Consider the following 12,248-nt stretch of genomic DNA (forward strand, 5'->3'; position numbering starts at 1 on the left):
ATCACCCCGAGCTCTACGTGCAAGGCAAAGAAATGTCGAGAACAAGTGCATACAAACATCTAGGTATCCACATCACAGATGATAAAAATATAGTATTCACCCATGAACAGTACCTCCTGCGCAAATCAAGCAAATTAAAATGATTTATTTGGAATGCAGCACTGCAGAATTATAACAGATATACAATTGATCGACTGCTCTGGAAGACAATAACGGTACCTGGTGCCACATAGGTATGCAAATGACGTGTTGCCCCTGACCCAAATTTTTCTGGAAATCTGCCGAGAGACACCAACTGGAGCTGGGACGATGGTGCCTCGGAGGGAATGGGCTAACAGCAAACTTTGCAGTAACCGGAGAAAGGTCGACATATGCCCACAGAGAGGCCAGGTCCAAGCTCCAGCACCTTGGAAGGCTGGCTTTCCGGCCGAAACAAAACTATGCCTCAAGACTGTACATATATATATCCAATACAAGAAAGTGAAAACAAATTTTGGATAAAGAAAAATCACGGCCCTCGACTCAAAATTCAGCAAAGATACAGCACGTCCCCTAGCCAAGACGGTAAGGGACTGGGACAAAACAATCAAGTTGGAAGTTGCCAAGACAGACCTAGATATATGGAGGCAAAACATGGGGCAACGTCCAAGCCTTCGCATGTACATGTCACTTAAAGGAAAACCGTGCACCGTCCAACATTATAAAGGGCATGAAGGCAGCGCCCTGCTGTTCCAAGCACGAACAGGATCCCTCTTGTATTGACCCAGTAGAGGAGGCAACACGTTTTCGACGAACCGGACACCAAATGCACAGTTTGTGGCGCCCATTTGGAAGATGTTGAGCACGTCGCCGTATCGTGCCCTGGATTACCCCAGTGGCGCAAGAAGTTGCGACCTATCCCAGGCTCTCGGTGTTACCGCGCAAAGAAAGACAGTCAGGAGGAATAAAGACAAGTCAGAAAGAGAAACAGGCCCACAAACTGTGACTACTGACGTGAGCTACAGCGCAGAGCATGATGATTTTGAAAGAGCGGAAGTGGAATCCACCAAGCGTCGCCTGGTGACATGGAGGAGGAGATGCAAACCGCGAAGAAGCAACGAACATTTTGAACTAGACTTTTCTTACTGTTATCTCGTGTGTATGTTTTAGTGTATTTTATTTAGTCTCAGAGGCTATGGCGAACCTTCTACGAGAAGTCGAGCATAGCCCATCCTGACTCAAACGGGATAAGACATGTCTACTACTACTACTGCTACTACTATTAAGCCTCAACCACTAGGGAAGCTACCGAAGGAGTGACCGCTACACTTGCCGACATCGAACGAGGACATCGGTTCGTAGAGGTCCACCGTCCGTGGTCTGCCGCAATGCTATCGCATTTCGCACGAATTTGGCAGTTCGCCAAACAGTATAGTGCATTTTCAGTTGCGTGTGTTATACACCTCTGTCAGACATACACGTTTACGGCCGTAAGCTTTACGGACGTAAGGCAACTCCGTACCTGAAATACGGCCGTAAATCCTGCAAGAGTGCCAGTTAACAGGAAACGGACAATGTTGACGGGCATTCTGATGGCGATGATGATAGCGATCGGGGAGGGAATATGTGTTATGCAGAACGCTAAATGATCGTTCTAATTTAACGGTAATGACATCAAAGTCGCGAAACCTTGCTTATTACATTTATTTTGAACGCCAAAATGTTCTTACCTGTACTTCCGTGTCAAGTTTTTGATCATTCTGTGGACTTTGCTCTAATGCATCGAGTTGGTTAACCACTTCCTCATATATGGGGCCGTTGCGCTTTTGGCGACGGAGGTCCCCCATGCACGAATCCCAGATAGAGATTAGCGCCTGGGTTTCGTCATACAGGGTGTCCCAGCTAACTGTGAACATATTTTTTTAAAAATATAAATAACACTTTTTCCAAGATGAAATCAATTCCAATATTGCATATGCTGAAGGGCACTCCCTAGGAGGGCGTTAGCAAGGTCCAAAGGCAATGTCTTAATTAACTTTCATTAATTGACTTTTTAATTATAAAAGCTACAAAGTTGTCCCAATGAGAACATCTGTTCCTTTCGGTCACCTGATAGCCGTAACCACGTAGCCGTTTTCAGAACAAAAATCCGTTCGATAGATCGCCCGCAAAGAATTCGTGAAGGAACGCCATTTTTTCTTTATTTTGTTCATTGCGCTGCGCTTCTTAGAAGACGCGTCTTTCCTTCACCCAATGTGAGAGGGAGAAAGAGCACACTATCGGCTCTCGCGTCATGGAAAGAGATTAAAAGGAAACAGAAAATGCAACCCGCGATAAGGCCAGTTCCGATAGAGTCACCCGATATATTTGTTTTTGTTTTGTTTCGGCAAGTTAAAGCTCATTTTCGCATGAGGCGGCAGTGTACTTTTTTCCCCTCTCACGTTGGGGATGAAGGAAATACGCGTCTGCGAAGATGCGCAATTCTTCAGTGCCCCACTCTCACCCTCAACGCATTAACTTCGTCTTCTTTTTTTTTTTTCAAGTCATATCTTTTTCTGTAATCCATCTCATCCTTATTTCACCGGTGTTCCTTTATTTCCTGACTCATTTCTTTTTCTTCTTTTATTTATTTTTCATTTTTTCTTTGCGGAATAGCAAGCCGCCGTTCCGTTTGGCTGACCTTTTCACCTTTTTCTTTCTTAGTTATAATAAATGTATCCCCCTCCCCTCCCGTCAGGATGAAAAAACTGACGGAATTTGTTGAGAAGCCTCTGAAGACGAGGCTTTGACCGTCTTCACGGCACACCGTCAACCGAGTTCTGCGAACGCCGTCACCGTTAAAGCTCCGTTTTTAGGTTATGGTCGTCGTATTTGCTGTCTGGCACGTAGCTAACTGCCGTAAGTATCTACGGCCCTAACTTTGACGGCCGTAAACGTGGCTGTCTGACAGGGTTATCACTGAAGCACATACGTCTGCGTAAGATGTCCATAAAAATGAGCACGATCGAGCGCAGGAATATTGGATTGTATGTGGCGATAATGATGCACATGGCATAGTCGCACCAGCTCCCATGACTGAGCAGTACAGGTACGCCACCGACAAGTGAAGGTGATCCGGGCCACGAACCCACAATCGTATGTGCAAAACTCTTAACCTTGACCTCCATGTTCTACAAAAGTTAAAATTCGCGTGGGTACCATATCGCTCGTAGATTCAATAAATGCTGAGCAATAAGATCGTGGACATGTAATAAAATGCAACTCTTAGTTTCTTTTTATTCACAGATAGCTGACAAACTCTACAGGTAGAAGTTCACCACATACGTAACATGCCCTGCGCAAGTTAGATGAAAAATGATTAAGTTAAAGCTTATGATCTCAGAAGAGCGCGGGCTGTACGCCTTTTCGTGACAAATAACATATGACGAATATGCCACGAAAAAGCGAAAGCGTGTAATTTTCATCAAACCGAGAGAGATAATGACAATAGTGAGTTTTAGTATATCGTACGCTGTCGCCTTTGTGTACGGAAGGGGTAACTCGCAAAACTCGCGCGTGCGCAGAACCACCAGAGCTAATCCTTACGTAAGCAAAGGCGATAGCGTACGATATACTCACTATTATTACAAATGGCAGGCAGTTCTGAACCTGCCATGAGGCCAAGTGCTGTTTTTAGACTGTAGGAAGCCATGTGAAATTGAGCGGATAACGTCTCGAATCACCCGGGGAGGCGTTCAGTTGTAGAGGGAGCCGCCCCTTACACTCCTTCTTGTAGCAGGAACGTCTGTACTATTGGAATGCAAGAAACGTGATTCACTTTTGAGCGTAAGAGAGGTCCCAGTGGTGGAATGCTTAGTATCGTGTGCAACCAGGGCCGACGAGAAGGAGGGGGGAGGGGCATGCCAGGAATGGAGCCCCGAGGCCGGGCCTCTTGAATGGCCCGCCGAGTCAAGGCCCGAAGGTTGCTAGTACCAGGAGACGTGCGTAGGGGGACCCTGGCAGGATTCATCAGGAACCTTTCCCCAGGGCCCATAATTTCTCTCGCCTGCCCTGGGTGCAAGCACACCCTAGTGTGACAAACGCATGATTCTTACAACGTCATAGTTTGCAGTACGACATGTTGAGCCGACGGGCAACACGTACGTCCTGTTATTTCCACCCTTGCCTTCTCCAGGTAGACAGCACTCTATTTCACAAGGTTGATCAGTATTATTTGCCATTGGTATCTGAAAGAAATCGCACGCTTATTAACACATGTTAGAGGTATAGCTTAGTGTCAAGTGGAAAACATATCTGCATTATCACGGTTGCTAGACAGCCAATATGCGCATTAGTTCTTCGCATTAATTCTTCCCAATCAATTCTGAAGAACAGAGGTTAACATAAAAGAGATGCTGCTTTCTTGTGAAATAATAATATGGACCTTCTATCGGCCCACATGAAGTTCTTTGACGATTGTGTTGTTCTAGTTATTCAAACGTGAGATCCCCTTGTCGGATTGAAGATCACATTCCTGTTTAGTAGTTTCGGTGAGGCATTGTCGTTAAAGGTGTGCGCGGGTGCGGTTCTACTCGAGGATGCGCGCAGATGTCCGTGATACATTGTTGTTTCCGGACAGAAATGCAACGTTTCGAAATCCGCGCGGTATAAAGTGCGGATTGAACCGCATACCTGTGTGGTACTCGTGGATGGCCGTATTATATATGCAAATAAGCATTAGTGTCGCCATCGACATCCCCAGGTGGAGCCACAATTGACGTAAATAATCCAAAATGGTGTAGAAGTGTATCATCCTTTATATTTCATGCTTTGTGGGGGGAGGAGGGACGTTATCGCCGGCACGTGGATGTAACATCTTCTGCGGGCCTTATCTTGTTTACCTATTTTAGAATGTGCATGCGAGATCTGGGACCCTTTTACTTCGTCGAATATGAATAAGCTTGAAAAGGTCTAAAGGCAGGCAGCATGGTTCATTTTTAAGAGATACAGGCATATCGACTCACCTTCTTATTTATGTAAACTACCAGAACTCTGCCCTTTGAATAAACGTAGAAAAATAAAGAGGCTTAAGTTTTTTTTCTCCTACTCCACGGCCACTTAAAACTCGATCCCGCATCCTACATAAGTAAAGGCAGTTCACGTCCTTCCAGACACAAACATTCGAAATACTTAGAACCTTACAGGTTCAACATCAATGCCTTTAAATACTCATTTTTCTCGAGGGTAATAAGTGAGTGGAATACCCTGCCCGAGGATTACGTCTCCGCGTCGTCACTTGCGGAATTTAGTAGATTATTGGATACCTTGTCGTCGTGTGAATTTTTCCCTGCAAATAGAATGACTGCGTATGTGCGGATGCGGATACACCTATGCCAACAAGCACGGTTGCGGATGGGTTGGGGTTCTTACATCCGCGGGTACAGTGCGGATGTGGTAAGTATCAATGCATGGCAACACGACTGCTGCAACTCCCACATGTCTCATTATTCTGTAACTGGAATGAAAGTTTATTCAAGAGTTCTGTAGTCTCACAACGAAATATTCGTTCAGAATATACATGACCTTTTGTTTTATCCCTTATAGAATCTGTATAAAAGAGCTATGAGAGCAGAACAGATGTCGTTCTTGCAGTTGAGTATGCGCCAAGGCGAACAGAGTATGCAATCACGGACGCAAGGATTTTAGGTCATTCTAGTCATCTTGTATAGAAAATGACTATAATTGTAACCGAAAGAGCATAACAAGGTAACAAAGATAACCGAATAGGCGCGCCTCGGAAGTGCACTACTTTTGCCGGCAGACGCTTGGCTAGGCCGAAAAGCGGTTAAGCCTAGTTCTCACATACGACAACGACGCACGGCAACGGCGAACGGCACGGCAAATTGTGTCATTCCGACGCCGTAATGGCGCCGTTCTGGCCGCCGTCTCACGGCAAAAGGAAGTTGAGCCATGCTCAACTTCTGCCGTGCCGTGGTCCCGCCCACATCACATCCAACCAATGAACGGCCCGCACCAATGAAGATGGCGGCTTTTCAGCTTGATGCCGAGAAATTAATTGAACTCGTGAGAAGGTTTCCTTATTTGTATGATTTGTCGCATCCTGATTTTAAAGATACACAGAGAACACGTGCAAGGAGAACACGTGGAAATCCATCTTTGCTCGCCGCGGCTCGTGATGTTCGACATCACGTGAACACGGCAGCACGGCGAGGTGGAGCGACGGCGACACGCACGGCGGCGGCAACGGCACGTCACCGTTGCTGTTGCCGTGCGCCGTTGTCGTATGTGAGAACTGGACTTCAGCCTTGCCAACAGATCCGCACGTACTCCGATTATATCAATCACTCCAAAGCATGTGACCCTCTGAAGTGAAATGAGCGCTGTGCCAACATGACCTAGAGATAAGGCCTGGTCACTTGAGCGACGTGACATAACAATTACTTTCGGTTAACTCGTGGTACCTACATTGTGGCTTGCCGATAGGAGTGTGGCGAACCTGTAAGCAACGAGAGGCAGACAACCGTTGACAGTGACGACCAAAAGAGACTGATCAGTGGCTTGCGCCACACCGTTTATCCTCCGCGCGCCATGCGGCGCTGGCGTGGACGATGGTGCCTCTACAAGCCCCCCCCCCCCCCTTTGCGGACTGCCGGCCACAGAGGGTGATGCACAACGAGGGTAGGGGCCGAGGAGACGCGTCTCGGGGGCGCCCGGGAGGATGGAACAGCCTGATGAGGGGTCGGAGGGGGCGACAGACCACGTGAAGCGTTGCACAGTGCCAGTTGAGCAGGTTGGGCAAACGACCAAGTGCAACCAACTCGAGACCGAAAGTGCCACGCTAAACCACCACTCGTTAGGACGCTGATGTTGCTGCTCGCTTGCGCCCCGCAGGTAGTTGCTCTCTGTGTCGTGCGCACAGGACGATGGTCTACAACATAGTCCTACAACATACAACATAGTTCTACAACAGTTGGCGATACGGGATTGTGCGAGAGGAGAATTATATTTGAATTGTAATGTGGGCAAGCTATCGTTTGTCCCATCCTACAGTTGGCAATACGAACATAGTCGCTCCATTCCAGAGCGCACCCGCAATTATCTCGCGCGAACGTTTGTCACAAAATGGCGCACACTAAATCATAGTCAAATATTTTTTTAGTATGGACATGGATGCGTGCGTGTGCAAACTTTATGAGCTATTTTTCACTCCTGATTTGCGGTTGAAGAGCCCTGTTTTCCAATAATCTCGTCGCTTGACTCAATAAAAATAACGAAAAACTGTTTTGTGGCATAAAAACATGGTGTCCTTTATTTACGACACTCTAGCAAGCACGTGGAGACAACTCGTTCCTTTCCATCGGCGATGTGGTTCTTTTTCCAGCATAGTCACGCCAGACGGAGATCCCTGCTTGTCTCCGCTTCCATATATCGCTCTAGCAATTCCAACGCGTATCTCGCAAACTGTCTTATTTGATAAGTACTCCGCGTAAGAATAGCCCTTGAAATATCTCTAAAATCAGTCTCTTCTCTGTGTCCATTAAAAAAGCTTTTTAGGCGCTGCAAATCTGCGTCTGCATACGAACTAATCCACTCACGCGATACACTGTATTTTTAAATGGGAAATACGCTCGCAGCCCTCACACTTTTGAAAATGTGGCTCCTCACTTTTTCTTCGGCTGATAGGGGCGCGAGTCTTTCACCATCCTTGAATCACTCCTTCTTCTCCAGTGTTAGATTCGACGGCTGACGCATTCCTTTCAAATCCGTGAACCGATTGAAACGATTGGACACCTTTACGTATCATTTTCCATGTATTCCGCCTTCCCGTACGTCGTTTCGACTTTGCGCAAGTCAAACTCATCAAGCATTGCATTCTTTGAACTCACCCGGTTTTCTCGAACACAGATGACTTTGTGTTTGTCTGACCTCTTCCTATCGGATTCTACGCACAGAATGAATTGAAAATATTAGCTCAGTTTCCTCACGATGAGAACAACAGTACCTTCCCGACTCTCTGTGTAAAGGAAGGAGTCGGCTCAGGAATGTGAGACAAGTAGCTTCTTGAAGCGCCGATCTGGAACGCGTTATACATATGTTACAACGTTTATGAAAGGTCCCGGTTGTGGGAAGTGAATATTTTTACACTGCGACGTAAACGGGCTACTCGTGCGAGCGGGCGCATGATGCAGCAGGGGGCCATCAATAGGGGCTCATGCAAAGAGTGTGAAGCCACAAATGGTTTGATAACCCCGGAAACCAAACTCCAAAAGCGTGGGGAGACTACTTGTACACGAAATCCGATTTGATTGTTTACAGACGAGAATGCAGGAACGAGCTAAATAAAACGGGCGGCCAGCATGCACTCGCCTTGAATTTTGCACAGTGAAGTTTAGCAGTTTTGGAGTGACGCAGAACAGTTTTGCTTTTTTGGGATATGATATAAAAAACAGGTTGCGCGCGCGCGTGGGTGGGTTTGAGAGTGGATTCGTGGTATCCCGAAATGAAAGTTCCATTAGCTCCATGTCTTAGTGATTCTCAGTGGAGTGCATGCTCCAACATGTTCAGGGGGAAACGTCTGTTTTATATCGCAGGTCACCGGTTCGCGCATTCCAAAACAACCTTTTTATAACTAAACAAAATTTTATGTAAAAGTAGTCTCCACCACATTGAAGGTTGTAAATCACTGAGAAATGGGGTTAACGGAACTTTCATTTCGGGACAACACGAATTCACTCTCAAACCCACCACGCGCGCGCTCAACCTGGTTTTTGTATCATATCTTCCCCCCCCCCTAAAAAAAAAAAAAAACTGTTCTGTGTCACCGAACATATGTCACCGAACACAATGAAAAGTAGAAAACTGCTAAACCTCACTGTGCAGGCTTCAAGGCGAGTGTATGCTGGCCGCGTGTTTTATATAGCTCGTTTTTGCATTCTCGTCTGTATAAACAAACAAAAAAGTATTTCATGTACCAGCAGTCTTTCCACGCTTTTGGAGTTTGGTTTCCGGGGTTATCAAACCATTTGTGGCTTCACACTCTTTGCATGAGCCCCTATTGCGAAGTCCAAGTGCACACGACACAGAGAGCATTTACCTGTTTCTGCGGGGCGAGAGCCAGCAGCAACATCAGCGTCCTAACGAGTAGTGGTTTAGCGTGGCATTTTCGGTCTGGAGTTGGTTGCACTTTGTCCTTTTTTTTTGTTTTTTCCCCCGTGGGTTTCGTTCAGCTTTCCTTGATGCGCTGGAAATACCATGCAGAAGCCGCCGATGAAACTGTTGAGCCCTCAATGGTGCTGTGTAAACGTTGCCAGCTTGGATAGCCAGGAAGGTAAACGTTGTTCATTATGGACATCGTGAAATCCTCATTGTTTACGCATACTGTGATCATCCATAGATTTTTTAACGAAAAAAAGTTTATTTTACCGAAGCCTTGTACAATCCGTAGATTAGTATGGATATGGCGGGCTAGAAGTATGGACACTGAATATGGATGGATGTGCAAACTATTTTTCACTCCAGATTTGCAGTTGAACAGCCCTGTTTTTCAATAATCTGTGGCAAAACTCGTTCCGAAGAATGAACACGCTCCACAGCACAATTTGCCATTCTGCTTAATTGAAACAGTTTCTAAGTTGAACTGCAAAGCACACACAGAAAATGTTCCTAAGCTTGTTCCCACGGTTGGGCTTGACCTAACGCACGCATGCAACCAGGTGAAGCCAGTTCCCACATACTGCCGCTTTGCTTGATAGCGCTAGAAAATAGTTCTCAAAAGCTGGCGGTGTTTTTCCGCTCGCCGTTCTCACATACAACTGAGCACAGAGCGCTGCTGCAGTCGCGGGATATCTTGTTGCGACGGGATGCACCGGTACTACCGTGATTATTTACTGCCCACGTCGGGCATCCGCAGCATGAACGCGGTTGACACTTTCGATGCCGTGATCGCGATACCGAACTATAATAGTAACCCAACAGTCATGGATTGGCAGATGCACGCGCACATGAAATCGGAGCCATTTTCATGTCGTCGTCGTCGTCGCTTTCCCGCCTTGCTGCTTCGAGTGATCGGAAGCAAAACAAGCCCCAGCTTCGGCGACGTCACGGCTGAAGGAAGCTCATGATTGGTTCACGCTGACTCAGCGCTGAAAGTAGCGCTAGAAAGTTGACCAGGGCTCTACTTCGGCAGGAAAGGTTTCATTGCGGTTCGCAGCAATGCGAGGAGGAAGATATAGCACAATTTTCCAGCGCTATGTACCAAAGCGCTATATGTGGGAACTGGCCTTTACTCTTGTACAGTGTGTTTTGAGATGTGTACCCTAAACACGTTTTTTTTTAATTTCCCATTAGCAACTGTGGCTATGTGAACAACAGGAGGCGGCGGCATGTAAGCTGTTCAGCATTCTAACGCTGGCTCTCTAAGAGATTGAACCATTTGGATAGAAATGAGTCACCAATGAAATGGACATTTTTTTTTCACACTCGCGTCGCAGCAGTCCAGCCTCAGCTTTCTTTACAAAGAGGGTATACAACCGACGCCATCTATTATATGTGTAGGGAACCTTCTTCGGCTCCATCAGAGCATGTGAGAAAGCTTCATTGTGAACCAGTGAGCAGCCGGATGGAGGCATGGGCCAATAGCAGTTGAAGCCTACCAGTGTATCAGCCCCCGGCTAAACCTATCTTATGGTAAAAGTTCCAATATCCCACAGTTAAACTTAAATTATTTCATCTAAAGATTAGAGAGTGTCGAATAGCAGTCGGGTCTTGCGATGAGTGGAAGTGACCAATGGCAGTTTGAGCCTGTTAGGGTGCTCTAGACATAAGTGACCAATGAGAGGCTTGTAGTCAGATAGTCCATTGAGCACAACCACTTGCAGTTAGATGAACCAATAGCAGTTGGTCTCTACCGAGGGCGCTGAGTGACCAAAGAGTGCAAGAGATGAGCAGATAGAATTACGGACTAGCGATCTCTCTGATGCCACTGAACCAACCCATGCCCTACGATGCTGCTGGACCAGGAGGCTGTTGTACCAAACAAAGGTTGAAATCAACAGTTGTCGTGTCTTGTCTGAATCCACTGCATTGTGCTTTAGGAGCGACAAATGCAGGCTAGCCAATCACTGTTCAGTAGGCCTAGCGCGTACCAATCAGGGCAAGCCATTGGTAGGCTTAGAATGAAGCAAACACTGTCAAGGGCCAATCAGCAGACTCAAGGTGAACCGGCTTAGAAGTCAGGATCAGTAGGACCAATCAGCATGAAGTGGGTGGAGCCAGTAGATAGTTGTGTCACGAGGTAAGTAGCGTGGGCTAATCAGGAGTCAGCCATCGCGTTGCTCATAATGAACCACTCGGTAGGCTTAGCGTGGTTTGGCTTAGAAGTCAGTAGGCTTAGAATGAACCAATCAACATGAAGTGGGTGCAGCCAGTAAAGAGTTGCGCCATCTGGTGCCAGTGCATCTAGAACGGGTCAGCGAGGGCCAATTGGTAGGCTTAGACTGGGGACGACCAATCAGAGCATTTGGAAAGTCTGAGAGAGTGATCAGCAGGCTTAGCGTGGACTGGCTTAGAAGTCAGTAGGCCTAGAATAAACCAATCAGCATGAACTGGTGGAGCCACTAAAGAGTTGCGCCACGAGGTAACCTCGGACATCTGAGATAAAGCCACAGTGGGGTCGCTGCTGAGTGGGCGGGCACTAACAGAGGCTATGTTCAGCGGGCTTAATCAGTGGGCTTAGAACGATGGCCAATCGATAAGCCTTAGATTGGGGATGGCCAACCAGAGGGCTTAGAAAGTCTGGAAGGGTGATCAGTAGAACCAATCAGCAGAGCCGGTTAATCAGGGGCGGAGCTCAGCGATCGGCGTGCACAAATCAGCGTGAAGAAGCCAAGTAATAAGCATAAAGGGGCGGAGTCAACCAATCAGTAGGCTTAGCATGGGCCAATCAGTGTGAAATGGGCAGAGCTAAGCGACTAATTAGCATAAAGGGTGGAGCTATGATTGATCAATCAACGTGAAGTGGGCGGAGCTAATGGAGGCCAATCAGGCTTCAAATGAGGCTTCAAAATTGGCTTGTGTTGGCTTAGAACTGGATTGTTTTTTCAAAGAACAGGATTTTGGCTTAGAATTAGATTAGAATTGGATTGGAATTGGATTAGAGAAAAGTCTTGGCTATAGGACTTAAAATTATACTACCAATGCTGACTCGAAGTGGCGACCGCAGTCGGTTGTGACGATGGACGCCGTTCCAAAAGGAAAGATCGACGTAGTGA

The 12,248-nt window shown here is 46.8% G+C and overlaps 1 protein-coding gene across 2 annotated transcripts in view; it reads right to left on the bottom strand.

Annotated features, from left to right (window-relative positions):
- Positions 1–3,302: 3,302 nt before the first annotated feature.
- The window catches only part of LOC135393410 (uncharacterized), a 44,115-nt gene continuing 35,169 nt past the window's right edge, over positions 3,303–12,248 (bottom strand). For both annotated transcript variants that reach the window (XM_064623855.1, XM_064623854.1), the window contains 2 exons: positions 4,074–4,205; positions 3,303–3,768 (listed from right to left, as the gene is read on the bottom strand). In XM_064623855.1, the coding sequence (XP_064479925.1) occupies positions 3,652–3,768; positions 4,074–4,205 (249 nt within the window). In that variant the 3' untranslated portion in view covers positions 3,303–3,651. The remainder of the gene's footprint in view (positions 3,769–4,073; positions 4,206–12,248) is intronic.

Source organism: Ornithodoros turicata, chromosome 4 (assembly GCF_037126465.1).
Source record: "Ornithodoros turicata isolate Travis chromosome 4, ASM3712646v1, whole genome shotgun sequence".
NCBI lineage: Eukaryota > Metazoa > Arthropoda > Arachnida > Ixodida > Argasidae > Ornithodoros > Ornithodoros turicata.